The sequence below is a fragment of the Salvia splendens genome, chromosome 2 (assembly GCF_004379255.2).
Source record: "Salvia splendens isolate huo1 chromosome 2, SspV2, whole genome shotgun sequence".
In the NCBI taxonomy this organism is placed as follows: domain Eukaryota; kingdom Viridiplantae; phylum Streptophyta; class Magnoliopsida; order Lamiales; family Lamiaceae; genus Salvia; species Salvia splendens.
This window is the reverse complement of record NC_056033.1, coordinates 10,229,362-10,252,185: the sequence shown is the minus strand read 5'-3', so window position 1 is coordinate 10,252,185 and position 22,824 is coordinate 10,229,362. Positions and strand designations below refer to the sequence as shown.

The window sequence follows — 22,824 nt, the reverse complement described above, 5'->3', positions numbered from 1 at the left end:
CTACTTGGTCGCTAAAGCAAAGAAGGGCCCCGATGACATTATCCGAGTGAGATTGGATCATTAAGTGAAAGCTTGAAGACCGTCGGGCAGACGACGTTAAACAGTTGCGCTATGGGGGAGGCAACCCCTAGTAGGTAAAATTTAACGTTTTTGTGTGTTTTGGTGTGTTTTTGTTTTGTTCTTTGTTTTGGTGTGTTTTTGTGTTTTCTTTTTGTTTTGAGTGGAACAGAAAAATAGGCTTCGATGGGTGAAAAACGACATCAATGCCCGTGGCCAGTGGCGCCTCCTCCTCCGCAGTGAAGGTCCATGGGAGATCCACTCTCTTTCAAACTTATCCTAGCTTAGCTTGGAATAAGTTTGGGGGGTGTCTAGTGGATTCCCTCTTTTACCTCTCTCTTTAGTACCCCTACGGCTATATTTGATAATGATATGTGGGCATGTAACCTTAACTTGTGATGTTTTGTTGATCTTGGATTTTGGAGTATGTTGTCATGTTTCCTTGTTCCGCTTGTTTTTGTTTTTGTTTTCTTTGTTTGTTTTTCTTGCCTCCTTTTTGTTGAATAATCTCCCTTGGGTAGGAAGATAGTCGGAAAAAAAGAAATGAAATTTGAACGAGTGTGAGACATGTTGGAGGAGTTGCCAATGATGATTTTTACAAAACTTTTCGAAAATCTTGTTGATATGGCTAAGTAAAATGTAAATTTATTTTCAAATTGCCTAAAGTGAATTGCATGGTGCCTTGTCTTTTGCCAAAAACACCTTGTGAGAATTGAGCTTATTTTGTTCTTAATTGTGTGCTTTATCTCAAGCATGTCATATGTGTCTAGAACTTGCTCGCGATCTCCTTAAGTCTACATAGTGGTTATAGAGATAAGGGATGATGTGAGGCCATCCTTTTTAGCTAAACTTTTACCCTTACCCATTATCATGTTAATAATCCTTGTTAGCCCACTTTGAGCCGATAAACCTTTTCTTTGACAAACCAAGGGGTTGGGTTCTTATGTGTTACTTTTGAAAAATCAAAGGGAAATGAAAGTATGGAAGTGGTGTTAGCAAATGAAAGAAAATAAGGGTGTTGAGGTAGAAAAGAAAAAGAAAGAAAGGATAGTGTGGATACCATTCAAAACAAAAAAAAAGAAAAGAAAAGAAAAGAAAAATGAAAGTGAAAAATAGTGTATAATTAGCTTTTGATGAAAAGGGTGTCTTGAATGTTGAAAAAGAGGTGAAGAACAAAAGAGGAATGTTGATAGATGAGAAGAGTCTAGGCAAAGCCTAGTCCTAGCTAAGATTGGGGAAGAAAGTTGGTGAAGTCGAATAAGTTATATCTTGGGGACTAAAGTCACTTTAGCCAAAAATTACCTCACATATCCAAAGAGCCTACATTACAACCTATAGAAAAGACCTTTCGGATCTTAGATCTTTAATCACACCGTAGTAGAGGAGAGTGTAGATTTCGAGCAAGCCTATGGTAAACTATTCATGCTTTGATGATTTGAGAGTTATGTCATGAGCTTATACACTTTGAGAGTGAGTGATTTTTCTAAAATGCACATTGCATTTTCTCCTGTGAGGGCAATTTGGCAAGGTTGAATACATGATAGTAACTTGAAGCTATATTTCATAATACTTTACATATGATGCCATTGGTACTTGTTATATTTTATTTCTACTGAAGCAATGATGATACTTCACATCCTTACATGAGTTTGTAAGTCTTGATTCTTTCTTCTTGTTCGAGGACAAACAAGTGTTTAAGTTTGGGGGAGTTGACAAACTCATAGTTTAGGATTGTTTTGTGGGTAATTAGATGGTGATTTTGATAATTTAAGGTGTTTAATATATTTTTTTCACCACACATACACTAATTAGTGAGTTAATGAGTTTTGTCGTAGTTTTGTGATGAAAACAGGTTGAAATGGACCAAAACGAGCCGAGGTAGATTTTGAGGAGAACTCCAGTAGGTTTACCCGGTCGGGTGTTTTCATCCACCGAAACACCCGGTCGGGTGTTTCGAAGAAGCTGTCGGAGTCCAGAGACAAAACCCGACCGGGTGTTTTCCAATTTTCAAATCACCCGGTCGGGTGTTTTGTACGAATGCGGGATTTAGAGAAAACACCTGGTCGGGTGTTTTGTGCGGCGAGTTTTAATTGCTTTTATTTCCACCCCGGGTATAAAAGGGACCTAGGTTTTCGACCCCAAATCATAATACACGCCCAGCAGCAGTACTTGAAGGTTTTGAGAGCGGATTAGAGAGGCAAGAAGTCCCAATCCTCAACGAGATTGAAGACGAAGACAAATTGCCATTCAATCCATCATTGGGAGTATTTTCATTAGTTTTCGTGTTTAATTCAATGACTATGGATTATTCTTATGTTTTTGTGTTGAATATGAGTAGCTAAATCTCTTGTAGAGTTTTGGTGAAGACTACAATGAATGCTTTTGATTAATTCAAGGACTTTTGATTACCTATGCTCTTGTGATTCCTTTGTTTATTCTTGAGCTTTTTCAATTCAATTGCTTAGCTATCAATTGGGTTTGTTGACCTAGTTTTGAGTAATCGAGAGATACTTAATTAGGATTGATAAAAGAATGAACAACACCTAGATAATTTACATTCGAGAGGAGGAATTCTAGAGTGAGGGCTTGAGCCTTTTGTTTTACGGAGTTAATTGTGAAGTATTAGAAGGAGACTTCAATATTAATGGTTAATCAACGGGTTGAGTGCACTCGAGAGAGGGCTTAGCCTAGACTAGCGGCTTTCCTAGTAATCCTAGAGACTTCAATTGGGTAATCGAAGTTGTTGAATTGTTTACATTGTGTTCGTTGTAATTGTTCATTCTCTTATTTGAAACATATCCTTTGTTGCGTGCTTTTAATTTGTTTATGATTAATTGTTTTCTCTCCAAGAATCAAACCAAACCTTCGATTTGTATAGATAGTAGTTAACATCGGTCCGTGGTACTTGAGTTTATGCATTTTGTCTCTGTGGGATACGATACTCTTGCTTGCTTTGTGCTACACTAGCCCCGTACACTTGCGGGAATTCCTTGTGTTAAAATAAGTTGAGTCAACAATAAGCGATCATTGTGTGAGATTACAAGAAATTCCATCATAACAGAGAGGAAAATTTATAGAGCTGTGGGGAGATCTTCTTTAATCTTTCAACATCATCTAGAAAATACTACAAGCATCAAAAGCAGGAAGTGTATTAGATCACAAAACTAAAGTATTAGGTAGCCATTGAAATTGTCTTGGCAAAACTCTCACAATAAAAAGACTTGAGAAGCGCCTTGTATTTGTTCGAATGTCAGTCCTGCAAGTACGAACACACACTTAAATATGTTCCTTTCTTTAAAATGAGATTGAACTAAAAAGAAAGCTCGGATGTGTTGATACAAAAACAGCTTACTAACTTTTTAATGCACACACACAAATGATACTCAATAGTATATCAGTGTTTGGTAATCTCCCAACCCACTTTTATCTGCATAAGAAGCTTACACTGGAAATTATATCCCCTACAAGTAAAGAGCGAGATTTGTACCAGATGACATTTTAAGCACCTTGGACTAGAGCAGATGAGTAACGAAGTACGACATTACGATTAACCTCAAACATCTGCAAATGAGTTGCAAATCTAAAAGGATCAGTGAATTGAAATATAGAGATGTTTGACAAAGCAAGATACAACAACAAATTAAGAGTTACAAAGATACTAATTACTGGAAGAGTGGAAGGTGACGATGAAACACAAAAATTGAGTATGGACATAATCTAGCTATTTTGAAAGATAAGTACTGTATGAATGGACACTTCCTCTATCCAAATCCATATCTGATTTTCACTCACATACAAATGAACTTCTGATAAATACAAAACTATTGAAAAGAATCACGAAGATCACGGAAGATATTCTCGGAATTACAGAAGATCACGGAAGATTATACTCTACTAAACATAGAAGATTATATTCTACCAAATCAATGTAATTAAATGTGTTACCTTGTATAGCCTATCTCCTAATACTATAATAGTAGCCTCTAATGTACAAAGAAATATTCAGATCAATATATGAAGTTCCCTTTCTTCGATCCCTCCTTTGACAAAAACCTCACCCCAGAGCCCAGACTCGCTGGAAAACCCCCCATTGCCGGATTTCTGGAGAACTACTACCACTTACACAGATACTCATACATCCCAATGCATCTAAATAATACAAAAAGGGAAAGACCAAGCAAGAAATAAATACATACCTGCTTGTAGAACAAAAGACAAAATACTATATTAGATGCAAATGACTGTACTATGAGATCAATTATCGAATCTCCACTCTGCGGTATGCATACAAAATAATCAGCGAGGACGTCGTAAAAGCAGTATGCACGACCATATCCATCTTCTGCAACATAAACTACATCTTCCTCATCAAAAATAATATATGTTGCAACCAACAGCAAATAAGAAACATAATCAAACACTGGGCATTTTAAGCATTATCAGCAAAATCATCTTTAACCAGAGGAATCTGTAAAGGCATCCATATAAAATAGGGCGAAATGTACTTTGAAATTGTATTATATTATATGCATAACTAATACCAGTGTATAATACTATTCCCAACGAAGAGCATTAGAGCATCTCCAATAGCACTGGACGTCAAATAGCCATCAAATAGCCTTCACACTGCCACATCATCAGCACTACAATTCTCCTGCCACATCAGCTTGCCACATCAACTGGACATCAAATAGCCCTCACATAGCCTTCACACTACCTATCCACATCACTAATAACAATTATATAATTTAATTTACACTTGTATCAACATACGGAATTTAATTTACGAGACAAATACGGAAAATTCGAATAATAATATTAAAATTTAAAAAGTACATTAATTTTAAAAAAAAGTACAATAATATAAAAAAAGTACAAAAATTAAAAAGTACATTAATTTAAAAAAGTAAAACAAAATCACTCATCGCCGCCGTCCTCGTCTCCGTCGTCGCCCAGCGCTTCTTCACCGTCGTCGCCGCCGCCTCCGTCGCCACCTACGCCGCGGCTATTCCCGCCGGTGTCCCTCCTCATCGCCTCCAATTCTTCACGCTGGCTCTGGAGCAATACACGAAGAAAATCCTTCACCTCGGGGTCCACCGCCGCTTGGAAGTCGGCTAAGGTCTTCACCATTTGAGCGCGCGTTTGTTGGCGCGCGAAGAATTTGAGCTCCTCGGTAGACCTGCCGAGGGGGGATGCCGAATGGACGTCCTGGGAACTCGGGGTGCCCCTCTCGCAACCTGCTGCGCCCGCCTTTGCCCAACCGGGCGAGGTCGGCGACCGAACGACCGAGGAGTCGGGACCTTCTGGGCCGTCTCAGGGAGGTCTGACGAACCACCACTGCTGCCGCTATAATCTCCGGTATAGTTCAGTCTCTGCCTCTTCGGCCAGCCAGCGTCGACGCCTGCCTGGAATTTCTCCGACTCGTTGAGCACAACGTAGCAGTTCCAGTAGGTGAACTCATAGTACTTCTTATCCGGATCGGGGTAGGCTCTCTCCGCAATCCTCCTGCAGTCTTCCTCTGTTTGGCCACTGGTCTGCATGCGGAGGGCGTTGGCGTACAAACCCGAAAATCGAGAGACGCCAGCCCTGATACGGTCCCAACACTTCCGGACCTCCTCCCCGGTGCACGGTCTCCCTTCAGGGCAAAATGCCCTGTACGCTGCGGCTATCTTGGCCCACAAGTTGACGATCCTCTGGTTGTTCGAAACCAGAGGATCGTCGCAGACACTCACCCACGCCTTGGCAACCGCAACGTTCTCCGAGTCTGTCCATTTCCTCCGGCCCCGGATTTCGGCTTGGGGCTGCGACGACTCGCCGACCTTCTTCGCCTTGCCCTTCTTCTTACCCCGCCCTACTCCCTGGCTTTGAATGAGAGTTTCCGAAACCTCGTTAATATCAAAACCCAAGTCCGCTAAGGAGAAGGTCTCCGTATACTGTGCATCCGTTGGGGTCGATGTGTGCGAAGAACCGGTGGAAAAATCAAAAGTCGGCCGATAGGCGTTGTCCCCCCCGTGCGTCCCCTGCGCCGGGGGAATCATCTGTTGCGCCGGTGGCATCATCTGCTGCGGCGGTGGCTGCATGCCGGGTGCCCACCCCGGAATCATATGCTGCCACGGGTACATGTTGTAGTACCCGCTCATCGGAGGCCAACCACCTCCCCCAGGAGCCGGGGAAGTATGGGACCCTGCCCCGGGAGTCGGGGGCGTCTGAGACCCTACACCGGGAGGCGGGGGAGTCTGAGACCATCCCCCGGGATTAACTGGAGTACCTTCGTAGTTGTTCTCCATTGCTCGTTATTGATCTTGTACAGAAAGTAAGGTAGAGAGAGAGTACTCGTTAAAACAAGTGGTGCGAATGAAAATGAGGTTCAACGCGCGTATATATATAAAATAGGCATTTTAAGCATTATCAGCAAAATCATCTTTAACCAGAGGAATCTGTAAAGGCATCCATATAAAATAGGGCGAAATGTACTTTGAAATTGTATTATATTATATGCATAACTAATACCAGTGTATAATACTATTCCCAACGAAGAGCATTAAAATTTCCCTAGATCATAGCTTTCACAAGCAATGGCATGAAGCTATGATTGAAGATCAATCCGTTATGTTCCCACCTTTACTTAGTAGCATACTTATGCAAAAAAATGCAAATCACGGGGTTGAATTAGAGAAATAACAAATGCGAATTCCTGGATATACCTTTAGCACGATCATCTACCTCCAAAGCTATGTCGGCGAACAACCCTTGCAGCAAATTTCGGCTCTGCGATGGCTAAGCTAAAGCCTGAAGCACAAGCACCATTTCATCATGATCATGATCACAGAACATACTGCGGAATGCGCATTAATAAAACCAACAGCGATAGGGGAAAAATCAGTGGGTGTAGTGTGGGCGTAGGTCGTATACATACGCGTTGGAGTTTCTTCTGAATTTGGAGAGCGACGGCACCGAGGTAAGCAGCTGCGCTAGGAGTTAACGGCGGCGACATTTTTTTATCGGAATTGTCGCCGATCATATGACAATTTTAAACTGCTTGATACTTTGATTTGATGAGTCAGCAATGAGTAATTCATATGCAAACCTTTAACAAGTTTTTATTTAATTAGTTATTTTAATATGGTCGAATTAAATGATGTTTCCATGTGAAAAGTTAAAAGTTAGGATTTTAAGCCTACTTCTGAAGGGTTTTTTCTTTTTTTTTCTAGGATATAGATATCATTCCCTGAGTGTACTGAATTTTTTTTTTGTTCCGGGTTTGGGAGAGACGCATGACCCTCATGCGTCTCCTTTTAATGAGACGCATGACGATTATGCGTCTTTCATAAAGACGCATGAGGGTCATGTGTCTCTCTACTGTTTAAATTTCACGAACGACGCATGATGCTCATGCGTCTTAGAATGCGTCTCTAACATGAAAGACGCATAATCGTCATGCGTCTCATTAAAAGGAGACGCATAAGGGTCATGCGTCTCTCCCAAACCCGGAACAAAAAAAAAAAGTTCAGTACAATCAAGGAATGATAACTCTATTCTAGAACAAAAAAAAAAAACCCACTTGTGAATAAAGATAAATGTGAAAGGGTTAATTATAAGGTGCATCACAGATTTTCGAAAAAAAAAACCATTTATAGGCTTAAAATTGAATGTTTTATCATGTAACCGAAGCTTTTAACTACGTTCAATTTAAAACCTGAACTTTGATTTATTTGGCCTGAACTTTCAACTTCCTTTTTTTCATGCTATACAATCAAATTTGGCTTGTAAATGTAAAAATGCTGAAAATTCATGCTATAAATAAAAACTAATTTAAGTTTATCCTTCTCAAGACTCAAATACAAAAAATGGAATTGCAACAAATATACTCCACATGTGGATCAATCCTGATTAGCGAGAACAATTGATTTCTAGGATTGTATAACCAAATGAAATCATAGTACTATTTACTTGAAACAAAGAAAGCCTTAGCATAACAGGGTGTCCAAAACTGATTCACAAATGGATTTGGTTTGCAGTAAGCAGTTCAGCAAATAAGAAATATAAGTGTATGACAGTTGAGTATTTGATGCAAGAAATCTCCTGACTAATATAAAGAAGAGACCTTTATTGTAAAAAAACACTACCTGATCCTGTTATATGTACATATACATAAGAAAAGCCAAAAGAACTGTACAAGAAATCATCTTCCCCTACCCGCCACACGCCTTCCCTCCATCCGCACAGAAAGAGGGAAAAGCTCGCCTAAACTAATAGAACACGCCATCCTTTGCAACACTCGAAATGCCATAGCCCGATTATTTATTGGTCAATGCAATTATAGAAAGAAGCTCACCAGCCCATCAGCGTCCTCCTAACCTTGTCGACAATCTGATTCCTAACCTTCGTGCTTGACAACTGAAAATTGCAATTTTCATCTAGAAGGAATCTATATACCTCCCAATTTCCGCCTATCGAGTCAGAGAAGGTTCTTGTTGATATCATATTAACACAAATACATCTAATGTTTATAGAATCATTTAACTATCTATTCATACATCATCTTGGAGTATAACATTGTTACCATCCATCTTAGACAAAGTAATAACACAACGTCCAGTAATAATAGCACTTACCAAAAACACGCAAATTCCAAGACTCTTTAGGGCAGAAGTGACATCATAGAAAACTCTTGGCCTTCCCCTTCCAGATAGTTCAGTTGGATTAGCTACCAAAAGCTCTGCATCTGGCCCCCGATTTGTGATGAGAACACGCAGCGGGTGAAGCATTTCCAACTTTAACCGAGAGCAGATCACCTCTTGCTTTTCTGGATCCACTATCTTTTTCCCATCTTTATGCTGAATAAATAGGTCTAGTTCGCGGTAACTTTTATTTACAGCCAAAAGTCGGCCATATGATACCTAAGCAAATACAGACAAGTGTCAGAAAAATCAAACCTTAACACACTTTTTGTGCAATGCAGATGTCTGATATAAATAGCTATATTAGTAGTTCATGACACAAACCAATTGAGGAAATTAAATTAGAATGACAGTATTATCCTGCCAGTTCAATACTAAAAAATTATAAACTTAAATTCTTAAGCTATCTAGCAAATGAAATTGAAAGACAACTTTGTGAACAATTGGAAACAAATTGATCAGTACGCAGGAAATCTAGTAACCTGAATGCTGTAATCTTTCAATGTTCGCATGATATCATAAATAAGACCTTTGTGATCTACACAGCTAATCTGAAGTAGAGTGTGAGCAGGGCTCAAGGAATTGTCAGTTTTTACGCTTGCCTTTTTCAGCTCCTTGATATCCAAGCTCAGAGCTTGTGAACGAGATTCATTGTCTGATAGTGTGAATCTGAACAGTTCTTCAGCAACAAGTGGAGACAGAGAAGAAACACACTGAATACTGAGATCCTGCTTACTGAAGTTCACAACTAATACAAGATTCACCAAGGACAGTGTACAACCGCTCACATAATTCGTCTTGTCTCGCTTTAGTATGCAAGAGTCCCCTGAACACTCACAGAAAGTTACAACTATAATTTACTATCAATACCAGATAGAGTAAAAATGATTAAAAACTAAGAAGCACATATGTTTCTGGCAGAGGCACTATCAGTTGAAGTAGTAGCAAATGTAGAATAGACAACAGTGTCAAAACAGTATAAACCAAAGAGCAACACCTAGATTTTGGCTCAATAGAGGAAGTTCATGGGACTAAAAATCCAAAGGACTAGTTTAAATGGAATTTTAAGTGACATTTCCTTCTTAGTTTGTTTTGAATAAAGTAAGTTAGCAATATCATCTGAAACAGAAGGCATAGAATATGAAGGCAAGATAAGTGGTAGTAGCATTATTCACTTTGTTCTAACAGTTTGAGCTAGCAAAATCAGAGAATCCCCTCAAAATCAGAAACCTTACAAGTTATCTTTTATGAAGAAGAGGTCAAGAGAGCATCCATCAGGAGTTGTAGTAACTTTCACTTTCTGAATGGTATGATCAAGCTCATCGAGAACACGGGTAACAGCTGAGAAAAATATGACAAGTGTAATTACTCCTATATAAAAAGTTAAGGTTAACAACATTAATAGATGAGACAATTGTTTATACTACCATGAAGCAATCCCTTCGGGTCAAGGCTACAAACCTTGAGCAAGTAAACTGAAGAAGAGGGGCTGTGTGGCAATGGGGGGAAGAGGTAGGGTGATGGTAGCAGGGGTGGGCAGATGGATAAAAGATGGTCCTTTAAATTGCCCTATCTCACAACATGTGATCTGGAATGAGGACTCACCCATAATATTATGTAGCACCATATGCCATCAGTGGAAACATCTAGAGAAATGTGAGTAATTGGAAGTGTAATTTGAACTTGAGTGCTTCGATCTCAGACGAAACAACCAAAACAATAATAGACGAACAATGAACACAACGTTTACGTGGTTCGATCCCATTGATCTACATCCACAGGAGAACTCTAGATCTTTGTATTGATGAATGGAATGGAGAATACAAGTACAATATCAACAAATGATTCTACACATCTAACATAGCTTCTAAGCACAATTCCACTGCTAAAACTCAGTAGCAATATGAAACTAACCGAAGGTACGATCGCAGAGCTTGCTCACTTCTCAATCGACACAACCTGGCCGAACTTCCTCTGATTCTTCTTGATCAAAGATAGTTTCAGAGCTCTTCTCTCACTCGATCTCTCTTAATGTGTGTAACAGCTTCTTGTTGAATCTTGATTACCCTCGCATTATGCATGAATGAGTATATATACATTCACATCTCAAGTAACTCCAGCTGAGCCATAATCCCATGCGATCAACCTCACGTACACCCTCATGCATAACCGTTTTAACTAACTCCACATGCTTGATGTTGTGAGACGTATTTAGCTAACAACTTTCCACCTCGTTTCCAACCTCAACATCCTCTGTCATAATTCTCCAAGTCCCAACCTTCTTCATTTCTTCAGAACACATACCAACTCCAAACAATAGGCAAATTTGGAAGCCTGTATAACCTTTGTCAAAGCATCCGCTGGATTATGCTCAGTAGCTATCTTTCTCGCCTCTATCACCCCTTTTCTGACTTCATCTCGAATGAAATGCAAATGCACATCTATGTGCTTGCTCCTATCATGGAAAGTTTGATGTTTAGACATGCATATGGCACTACTATTGTCACAATTCACTGCCACCTTGCCTTGCTTTTCACCAAGATCTTCCATCATTCCTTTGATCCAAAAGCTCTCCTTCACAGCATCTGTGAGAGCTATATACTCAGCCTCCGTGGTAGATAATGCCACCACAGATTGCAGGTTAGATTTCCATGACACAGCAGAGCCATACATAGTGAATATGTAACCAGTTTGGGACTTCCTGTTATCCTTATTAGAGGCATAATCTGAATCACAGAACCCTTCTACGATATCTTTTGTATGATCTCCAATACCCCTGTATAAGATCCCATACTCTGAGCTTCCTTTCAAATATCTCAACATCCACTTCAAAGCCTGCCAATGAGCCTTTCCTGGATTGCTCATGTATCTGCTAGTGATGCTCACAGCATGAGCAAGATCTGGCCTAGTGCAAATCATCACGTACATCACACTTCCAATAATGTTGGCATATGGTTTGCTCTTCATTTCATTTAGCTCTTCTTCATTCTTAGGTCCCTGACTGGCACTCATCTGAAACTGCTGTCCCAATGGTGTTGAGACAATTCTGGATTCACTCATTTGATATTTGTGGACCAACTTCTCAATTTAGTGTTGCTGACTTAACCACAACAACTTCCTCTTTCCGTCCCTTATAATATCAATGCCTAGAATCCTCTTAGCCTCTCCCAAATCTTTCATCTCAAACCTGCCCTTGAGATCGTTCTTTACTTTCTGAATCTCATTCATATCAGACCCAGTAACAAGCATATCATCCACGTATAAAAGTAAGAATGCCACTGATCTTCCATCCCTTTTCTTCATATACACACAGCTATCATATTTGGAGCTTTCAAATCCAATCTTCTTCATGTGTTGACCAAACTGCAGATTCCATTGTCTGTTGGATTGCTTGAGTCCCATATATACTTCTCTTCAGTAAACAGACCTTATCCTCATCTCCATTCTTTATAAAACCCTCAGGCTGCTCCATGGATATGTTCTCTTCTAACTCACCATGCAGAAAAGCTGTCTTCACATCTAACTGATGCAATTCCCAATCATTCTTAGCAACCAGAGCCATCAGCATCCTAATTGAGCTGTGCTTTACCACAGGAGAGAAAATCTCGTTGTAATCAATCCCTTCTCTTTGATTATAACCCTTTGCAACCTGCCTAGCTTTATATCTGATCTTATCTCCATCAGATGCCCCAATCTTCTTCTTGAAAATCCACTTACGTCCAATAAGTTTCTGCAGCTTCTTTCTGGTCACTAAGATCCAAGTCTTATTCTTCAACAATGATTTAATTTCCTCATGCATTGCCTTGATCCATTTATCCTTTTCTCTGGATTTCACTGCATCCTTGTAACTCCCTGGCTCATCTGACTCAATGTCTTCAGCATCACAAAATGCATAATATACAAGGTTGGCATTGATGTATCTTGCTGGCTTTCTGATATTAGTTCTCCTTTGTCTATCTCTTGCCAGCAAATAATCATGAAGATCTCCATCAACTGAGTCTCCACCTTCATCCACAGCTTCAACTTCCTCATTATTGATTTCATGGATCTGATTCTCATCTTCTGAAGATTCTACTGATCAGTATGCTTCTGACCCTCACTACTGTCCAGTAACTCCACCTCAACTTGAGCATCTGAGCTTGTAGGTACTATTCCTGGTCCTGCTTCCTTGTATGGCATTTCCATTTCTCTGAATATCACATCCCTACTGATCACCACTCTCTGATTTCCTGGTTCCATAGACCAAAGCCTGTACCCCTTAACTCCTTTCTGGTATCCCAACATCACACATTTTAGGGCCCTTGGCTGCAATTTCCCTTGCTTTATGTGAGAATAAGCTCTGCATCCAAAAGGTCTTAGCATATTATAGTTTCCATGATGCCCATACCATCTTAAATCTGGAGTTTCATGGTTGGTTGCAGCAGTAGGACATTTATACATCAATATGGCAGCTGTAGATGCAGCTTCACCCTAGAATTTGTGAGGCATTCCAGAAGATATAAGCATGTACCTAACTCTCTCTAGAATAGTCCTATTTGCTCTCTCAGCTACACCATTTTGTTGAGGATTGTTGGGAATGGTCCTGTGTCTCTTAATTCCCTTCATTTTGCAGAATTCATCAAATTGGTGTGAAAAGAACTCCAGCCCATTGTCAGTTCTTAAGCACTTCAAGCAAGATCCCTTTTCAACCTCAACCTCAGTGCACCAGTCTCTGAACTTAACAAATGCTTCTGACTTCTCTTTCATTACATATATCCAAATCATTCTTGAGTAATCATCTACAATTGACAAGAAATATCTACATCCACCAACTGATGTGGTTTGAGCTGGCCCCCAAATATCGTTGTGTGCATAATCAAGCACAGATTCTGTAGTGTGCTTACCAGTGGGGTATGCAAGCTTCTTACTCTTGCCCGGTATACATACCTCACACTCTTTTGAGACCATCTTGGTGTCTGATTCTATAACTCCATCCTTGATGAGACGATTTACACCATTAGAGGACACATGCCCCAGCCTTAGATGCCACAAGTCTCCATCTAATTTCTTGACAACATTGATCTGTTTAGTAATCACTTCAGCTTGTAGATAGTAAAGGCTATTGAATCTCTTAGCTACCATGATTATTTCGGATCCCTTTAGCACCTTCATCACACCCCCTGATGAATTAAAAGTGTATCATCTTGCTTCAAGAGCCGCAAGAGACACAAGATTTCTCTTAATGTCTGGAATATACATGACTTCAGTAAGTAATTTTGCAGATCCATCCATCATTTTTAGCTTCACATTTCCCGTTCCCTTAACCTTGCATATTTGATTGTTCCCAAGAAGTACTGAACCATATGAGGGCTCCATATCTTGGAACCATTCAAGCCTCGGGCACATGTGGAAACTGCATGCACTGTCCATGATCCATTGATCACTTATATCTGTATCTGCTATATTCAAAGCATGTGCAATCTCTAACTCTTGTGATATCTGTTGTATTAACACCTTCTGCTTCCTCCTGATTCTTTTTCTTCCAAGAGTAGCAGTTCTTTTTGAGATGTCCAGGCTTCTTGCAATAGTAACAGGATCTTGACTCCTTCTCATCTTTCTTGACACTCTTGCCTTTCTTATTCCATTTCTTCTTGGATCCCTTCTTCTCAGCAAATTTAGCTTCACCAGCCTGATCCACTGGTTTGGATGTAGATCCCTTTTGGAACTCTTTAGCCGTCAATGCTGTGAGAACTTCCTCATATGTGAGTGAGGAATCCCTTCCATACAAGATAGCATCCTTAAGTTGATCAAAGCTTCTTGGAAGGGCATTTAATAGCATGATGGCTTTATCCTCATCCTTTAATTCTCCATCCACAGATTCCAAATCATCAACGGCCTTCACAAATTCATCAAGTTGATCCATGATTGTTTTTCCCTCTTGAAACTTGATTGAGTAGAGCCTCTGCTTCAGAAATAATCTGTTAGCTAGAGACTTTGTCATGTAGATAGACTCTAGCTTGCTCCAGACCTCAGATGGAGTCTCTTCCATGCATACCTCCCTCAAGACTCGGTCTCCCAGGCTCAGCATTATTGCACTATGGGCTCTATCCATCATATCAAGCTTCTTGATCACCTCTTTGTCATCAAGATTGGCATCCTTCTCCAGATTCTTGTACTTCATCGCCTCCTAGAGCCCTTGCTGAATGAGCATGGCTTTCATCTTCACCTTCCACAGTCCGAAATCATTCTTGCCAGTGAATTTTTCGAAGTCGAACCTCGCTGCAGCCATCGTCGTCGTCTACCCATTCCCACAGACGGCGCCAATTTGTAATTTGAACTTGAGTGCTTCGATCTCAGACGAAACAGCCAAAACAATAATAGACGAACAATGAACACAGCGTTTACGTGGTTCGATCCAATTGATCTACATCCACGGGAGAACTCTAGATCTTTGTATTGATGAATGGAATGGAGAATACAAGTACAATATCAACAAATGATTCTACACATCTAACACAGCTTCTAACCACAATTCCACTGCTAAAACTCAGTAGCAATATGAAACAAACTAACAGAAGGTACGATCGCAGAACTTGCTCACTTCTCAATCGACACAACCTGGCCGAACTTCCTCTGATTCTTCTTGATCAAAGATAGTTTCAGAGCTCTTCTCTCACTCGATCTCTCTTAATGTGTGTAACAGCCTCTTGTTGAATCTTGATTACCCTCGCATTATGCATGAATGAGTATATATACATTCACATCTCAACCAACTCCAGCTGAGCCATAATCCCATGCGATCAACCTCACGTACACGCTCATGCATAACCGTTTTAACTAACTCTGCATGCTTGATGTTGTGAGACGTATTTAGCTAACAGGAAGTATTAAGAGATGAAGTTTTGAAGCAATAAAGGAAAGAAGATGTGAAATTGACCTCCTCTAGTGATAAAGAGGTCGAATTCGAGAATAGCATGGCAAATGTCACAGCTCAAACCAGTCTTGTCGAGACAGTTAACCGTGATTATGTACGGATCACCGAGTTTCTTCCCTTCCTCGATGGATACAGCGTCATCACTGGACGTCTCAGTCTCGCATCGCCCCATCAAACAGGTTTCTCTCTGTTGAACGGAGTCATTCGAGAGAGAGAGTGTGTGTATTGCGACTTATTTCAAACAGGAACCTGTATGCTTCTGGAGTTTTCTTCTATCACTTTATGGATAAATTCTTTTTTTGGTAAAGGACTTTAATTGAATTCCATTTTAATGAAGAGCATTACTTGTATTCCGCCTCAGGGAGTGACGCATAACGATTATGCGTCTTTCTTTAGCGACGCATAAGTATTATGCGTCGCTAAAGAAAGACGCATAATCGTTATGCGTCGTTAGCTAATGACGCATAACCATTGTGCGTCGTTCATTAGAGACGCATAACGATTATGCGTCGTTAATTAGCGACGCATAACGCTTATGCGTCTTACTTTAGCGACGCATAATACTTATGCGTCGTTCGTTGAGTTTTAAACCGGGCCGAAGGCAGAATCAGCCAGAAACGAAAGAGCAGAAGCAGGGGACGAAACCAAACGCGACGCAATCAAGCGATTTCCGACGAATCCGAGCAAAATCCGGCGAATTACCACCATTTTGCAACCATATTCCGGTAATTGTTCTTCAATTTGGCTAAATACATCCTTTAATGTTTAATTTGGGCAGGTTTTCCGTAATTTAGTAAAAGTAGGGTTTTTGATTAAATTGATGGATTTTTGGTATTTTTGTGTTGTTTTGTTGCATATAACTAGGGATTATGATGAAATTAGGGGTTATGATGAAATTGATGGAATTTTTGGTCGACTTTCCGTAATTTGTGTATTTCATATGGATTTAATTTAGCAAAATTAGGGTTTATGATGAAATTGTTGGATTTGTTGGTCGATTTTCCGTAATTTGGGTATTTCATATGCATATAATTGAATGGGTAGAAGCAATTGATTAAGTTTTTGTAATTGTGCCCCTTTTGGTGGGCGATTTTATGTAATTTGGGTATTTCATATGCATATATTGTGCCCCTAAGTTGCAATTTAGTTAGCTTGTTGATTGTTGAGTTGTTATGGAAAAAATTGAAGCATGGGTGAATGTTTTGAAGTAGATGGCATCTGCAAGTTCCGAACAACAGTTATGCTATGGACCTGAGGATCCATCACTACTGTTTCATCAGAACGAACACATTTCAAGCTCCTTGTTGGCGAATGGCACAGCAAATGTGTTGAGAAGTCGTAGGACGGAGAGTAAGGTGTGATCATTGCCTATACATGAAAATGTGATGTATTGGCTAGGTGTATGGGGGTTCAGAGGCGTGGTTGAATGTGGAAGACCGATGAGGATGGACAATGAGCTAATAACTGCCTTGATCGAGCGCTGGAGGCCTGAGACACACTGTTTCCACCTTCCAGTTGGGGAAGTTACTGTTACCTTACAGGTTGTGCAAAGCCTGTGGGGTTTGAGAGCAGACGGTCGTGCTTTCACTGGCCGTGACTACCCTGTTGGATTTGAAGATTGGTCCAGCAAGTGTAGAGATTTGTTGGGATGGATACCTGACTCAGAAACTGAAACAAAGCACGGTGGTTTGTTGATGACGTCTCTGATCCACCAAGCGACGATGTCATTGGGTGATGGGCTGCCTGTGTATGCATACATTCAAAGAGCACGTATACATGCTCTGATCCTGTTAGGGGGGCTTATTTTACCGGACACCACAGGGTGCAAGGTCCCCTTTATGTGGTTAAATGCCTTAGACGATCCGGAAGATGTGGCTAATATCAGTTGGGGTAGTGCTGCTTTAGCATACCTGTATCATTATTTGTGCGAGGCTTCTGTAGGCAGACAGAGAAGAGATATGGGTGGACCTATGGTTCTCTTGCAGCTGTGGGCCTGGGAAAGAATGCCTACATTGAGGCCAGCCTTCTTGATATCGCCTATACACACGCCGTATACCCCGTGCGGAGCCAAGTAATGTTTTTGTTTAAATTAACTCACATAATTATGTGTTTTGTTGATAACTTTTGACATTAATATTATGTATAGGTGGCACGGAGTTACTGAAATTTGAAATGCTCCCCGACATTCAGTAGCTCATTATCGTGATCAGTTATCACTGATCCGTCCTGGCCAGGTGAAATTTATTTGTGTTGTCTTAATTAATGAATTTACTTACTATAGTATGAATTTAATTGTGTTTTTTATTTTATTTGTTTGTAGTTTCTGTGGACACCCTATGCAGACTGTATCCTCCTTGAGTACTGCATTGATTCGACTGCATCCTACTTGTGTGATACTTATTTGGTGTGCTGGTCATTTGTCGAGGCACACGAGGCTGGACGCGTTTCCCGACAATTTAACCGCTACCAGCGTATTCCTCAGTACTGTGATAGGATGCTACATAGCTCCGGCCATTTGAGTAAAAGTCATCGTCGTGGGAGGAAGGGCGCTGATTGGGCTAAGGTACATAAGTTCTTCATTGATGAATGGGACTTGCGCCACGACAGGTTCCAAGCAACTTTTGACCACGCAAGGGCGACAATGGATGGTCGCATTAATCCGGGCTATATGGCGTGGTACAATAGGATCACCGTGCCGTACCTAGTTCAACCTGGGACACAGTCAACTGAAGGGATGAACGAGGCAGCCTCTTCTAATTTATTGGCGGTATGTGATGTTTTTGTATATAAAAATGTCTTTAGTTTAAAGTTTGTATTGTTCCACGTGGTATGATGTCATTTGTATTTTTGTTATCTAGGTTGAGACCCTTCAGGGGATATGGCATTTGACCTCTGAGCATGACACAGACCCTCGATTACGGCAGATTCGAGAAATGGCTGCTTCGGCACTTCGTGCGATGAACCATGCTGATGCGATGGAGTATCCATCTTCTCAACGGAAAAATGTGGTCGTGCCGCCACGCCCACCAACTTCTCTTCGTCATGGACTGCCGGGTGTCCGGACGGGTGGGCACGGGATTACACGACAGCATAGGTTGGCGCAGCAGCAGCAACCGCAACCTGAGTATGCGGTACCAGAGCCCTTGAGTCTGGAGTACGATCCCCCAGGATGGTCTCAGTTGAGTGGTGCAAGCATTGAGCCCTCGCAATGGGGAGCACGCGCGTCATGTGATTCATTCTTTGGCGGTGTGTCTGATTGGGATGCATCTCAACAAGGACGTGATACGTACTTTCAGAATTATCAATTTATGGATCCTGTGGGGGAAGAAGAGGGTCAGGAAGAAGAGGGCGGGGAAGAAGAGGGCGGGGAGGAACATGACGAAGTAATATTCCGACCACCGACCGCGGGATCCTCACGATCATCAAGTACGATTGGGCGGGCTATGCAGAATGTATTCAGGGGCTTTTCAACAAGGAAGAACAAAGGGAAGGCTCCGACAAAGTTCACGCCTCCATCTAGATAGATTTCGGTCATATGTTGGTATTTGTGTCTATTGAAACAGGTTGTGGTCGTAAGTTGATTTTTGAACATTTTTTATGTGATGAAAAATAGGATAAAGCTCCATGTTTTCTATGGTGGAATGAACAGTATTATGATTTTGATAAACAAATATAAACGAATACCGACATATGACCGAGCGAAGTATTATGATTTTGATAAAACAGTATTATGATTTTGATATAAAATTCGATTACAAATATAAACAAATACCAAATATAAACCGTATTATGATTTTGATAAAAAATTTTGAAACATAAAATCGCCCGACCGGGCGTTTTAGGAACGTAAAATCGCCCGACCGGGCGAAGTTTCTGGACTCAACAGTGCTTAACGACATTGCTTTGGTGACGCATAACACTTATGCGTCGTTCTTTGGTAACGCATAAGTCTTATGCGTCGTTCATTGGTGACGCATAATGCTTATGCGTCACCGGGTGAATTTCGTTTCGCCCTGTTAAGTCCAGAAACATTTCGTTTCACATTTTTGAACATTTTTTCCGGGTTGTATGTGGATTTTTGAAACATTTTTGCCGGGTTGTATGTGGATTTTTGAAACATTTTTGCCGGGTTGAAACATGTTACAAAATTTTTAGTCCAGACATAATAAAACACATCATAACTGTCGACAACATCTCACAAATGTTGATACATACATAACATCTCAAATACACAACGCAAATGCAAATGGCTACCATGACTTTACTGAACGGCACCGGCTGAGCAATTTCTTCGGTCATGCCCCTCTATCCCGCAATTTCTGCAACGGCGGAGAGCTCTCGGTTCATCTTCCTCCTGGACATCCATTTGATTAAGTATCCTCCTTCTTCTAACTCGGCCACACGTTCTAGGAATCAACTGCTGAGGGGTGATGCACAATTTCCATGAAGGTGCAACCCAATACTCTTCATGTCTTGGTGCATCAAATGAAACTTCACTATAGTACTGTGATCTCCATGTACCTAGGTAGTACTTCTCATCTATGAGGTCAATCATAACATGACCTCTGTCTCTAGCAACCGCACAAGCATGCGAACAAGGGATTCTCCACATCTGCCACTTACCACAACTGCAACTCGATTCCAAATACCTGACTATTTGAACATTGTTGCCCTTTGACACTCCTTGTACGATTCTTCCTCGAGTTCGGACATGGTACTTCCCTATATCTCGGTCAATGACAGTGATGTAATGTTTTCGCCCCTTTGAGTCATTCTTAGCAAGTCTGTCCCTCGCCCATGGGGTTAATTCACCTTCGGTGTGTTCTATTGTTGTCTTCTTCTCCACCCACCATTTTACCGTCCTCCAAAATGTCAAATCAACCAACGCTCTAATTGGCAACTCTCTCACACCCCTCAAGACGTTATTGTAGCACTCCGACATGTTTGTGGTGGTCACCCCCACCTAAGTCCACCATCGTAGCACAGTGACCAACATTCTTTTGTAATCCTATTCAGCATTCGAACCGCACCACTGTTGACATCATATAGTGCTCGACGTCTTCTGGCAAATTTACGTTCCTGAGAACTGACCCCCAACTTCCATATAATGGCCTTCACATTGGGGCCCTTGTGCTTCTTCAACACATTTGCCCTCACATGAAGCAAACAAAATTTGTGGTGTATCTGCGGGGCCCTAGTCATGATTTCAGACTCCATTGCATTCAAGAGTCCTTTATGCCTATCTGATATAATGCACACCTCCCTCTCGTATTTCACTACATGAGTTCTGACATGATCCAAAAACCACGACCAACTGTCATTGGTTTCTTCATCCACCACAGCATATGCAATAGGCAAGCATGTCTTGTTAGCATCAAAACCACAAGCAACAAGCAACTTACCTTTAAATCTTCCTCGGAGGTGAGTCCCGTCCACTGTTAACACCGGTGTGGCCTTCTGGAACGCATGTATTGCAGGCCCAAATGCCCAGAAAACATAGTTGAACACCATTGTACGCCTCTGACTCAACAGATCGTTATGCTTCCACTCAACAATTGTGCCCATATTCTGTGACTGGAGTTCAAACATGTAGCTTGGCAACTGCCTAAACGATTCCTCCCATCCACCGTATACAAACTCTATAGCCTTTCTCTTTGCATACCACGCCTTCTTATAACTGATTAACACACCAAATCTGTCTTGAATATCAGCTATTATTGAGAAGACCTTGAAATCGGCACATTGTCGCACATGATGTCGAATCAACAGAGCTATCATTGGGGATGAAAAGTTAGCATGATCTCTATTAGCACGATGGCCTATACAGGTATGTCGATTCTTCCACTTCCTAACTTCCCACATATCGTCATGCGACCTTTGTGTAACTGAAACCTCCCACTTACATTCCCTCGCCTTTTCAGCGTCGGTGGTGCTGATGATGCCTGCCCCTGTTACTGTCGTTCCTGCTGGAAATTTGCATACAGCATGCCACCTTCTTAATTTACTCTCGACAACCTTAAACTGTTTTTCATTCCACAAACTCCACATAGTTATAGCAGTCTTCACGTGTAGCTTGGAATCAAATTTTGTTCCCAACACAATCCGATGCGGCTCCTTCTCATTCCAATACAAAAGGCTGTGTTCATTACCACCCACATCATCCGATACTCCAGAAGGACGACTTGGTAATTCACGAAAGAATCTAAACCCAATAGGATTGTATTCCGGAAGTGGTTGTTCACCTTGCATAACAGGTTTACATGGTACTATCTCATCATCATAACTAGCACCGACATCATCAGCACCATCACCATCACTGAGATCGGGGTCTGGCTCTGTTTCGGATAGTGGCCTTGGCTCATCAAGATCATCTGCATCATCTACCTCATCATTCAATCCAACACCAACATCAGCAACATCTACACCATCTACAACATCTCTCTGCTCATTCATTTGGTCCACCCTCGCAGATGATCCAATACCACAGTCAAAACTCATTTGTTCAAACCTCGCAGATGCTCCAATACCATAATCAACAACTGGTGGGATTTCTGCACTCCTCACCGGTGAATACTCAATAAATAATTCAATACACCCACTTGAATTTTGAGCATTGTTGAACATAAACATTACACTATCATCATTGCGAATCACAGAACATGTATAACTCATACCGGAACCATAGACTATACATTGTCTCCATAATAATTCAATTGTGTGTTGGTTCATATCTATTCCCATCGCATCACAGATCATTGCTACCAACTCATAATAGGAAACACCTGAATTTAATATGATGGAGCTCCTCGCACGAGGTGGGTCATAACCAATACCCATATGTGGTAGTTGAACTACTCTACCACCCCAATACAAACTCACAAATACTTGCATGATTTCTGCATCAAAAACATATAAAACAACGACAATTATGGACATTTTCCTACAAGCCCTAATTTGTATAAATTGGGTAAAACTAGCAAATGAAAGCACAATAAACATGAATAATGATGAATGTAGCTAAATTGATGAACAAATTACCGGATCTTATGGAGAAATCACCGGAAATCGCCTGAAAACGCCGGAAATTGCCGAGAGAGGAAATGAAAGTGTGTGAAGGTGCGTTCTGTGATCTGCGTCTGACTGGAGGGAGTTAAAAGTCGCCTTAACGACGCA

At 41.0% G+C, this 22,824-nt stretch overlaps 1 protein-coding gene, 1 long non-coding RNA gene and 1 pseudogene across 7 annotated transcripts; all 3 read right to left on the bottom strand.

Moving 5' to 3' along the window:
- Positions 1–3,049: 3,049 nt before the first annotated feature.
- LOC121764678 lies at positions 3,050–7,268 on the bottom strand. Of its 6 annotated transcripts, none has more exons than XR_006042604.1 (4): positions 6,974–7,268; positions 6,762–6,846; positions 4,599–4,774; positions 3,050–4,411 (listed from the first exon to the last, which is right to left on the bottom strand). It is a non-coding gene; the product is annotated as an uncharacterized LOC121764678 (long non-coding RNA). The 6 variants fall into 6 exon arrangements; XR_006042602.1 differs by having other exon boundaries at positions 3,050–4,399; XR_006042607.1 differs by having other exon boundaries at positions 3,050–3,313; positions 3,414–4,774; positions 6,974–7,267.
- A 550-nt stretch (positions 7,269–7,818) lies between these two features.
- LOC121773351 lies at positions 7,819–15,823 on the bottom strand (annotated as a pseudogene).
- Positions 15,824–19,912: 4,089 nt separating this feature from the next.
- Positions 19,913–20,593, bottom strand: LOC121773341. The gene has a single exon (XM_042170173.1). It carries the CDS (start codon positions 20,591–20,593, stop codon positions 19,913–19,915), a length of 681 nt encoding a protein of 226 aa, XP_042026107.1.
- Between the last annotated feature and the right edge of the window lie 2,231 nt (positions 20,594–22,824).

Bases quoted from the DNA above. Each gene is read 5' to 3' on its own strand.
- LOC121773341 (XM_042170173.1), bottom strand. From the start codon at position 20,593: ATGTCGGAGTGCTACAATAACGTCTTGAGGGGTGTGAGAGAGTTGCCA.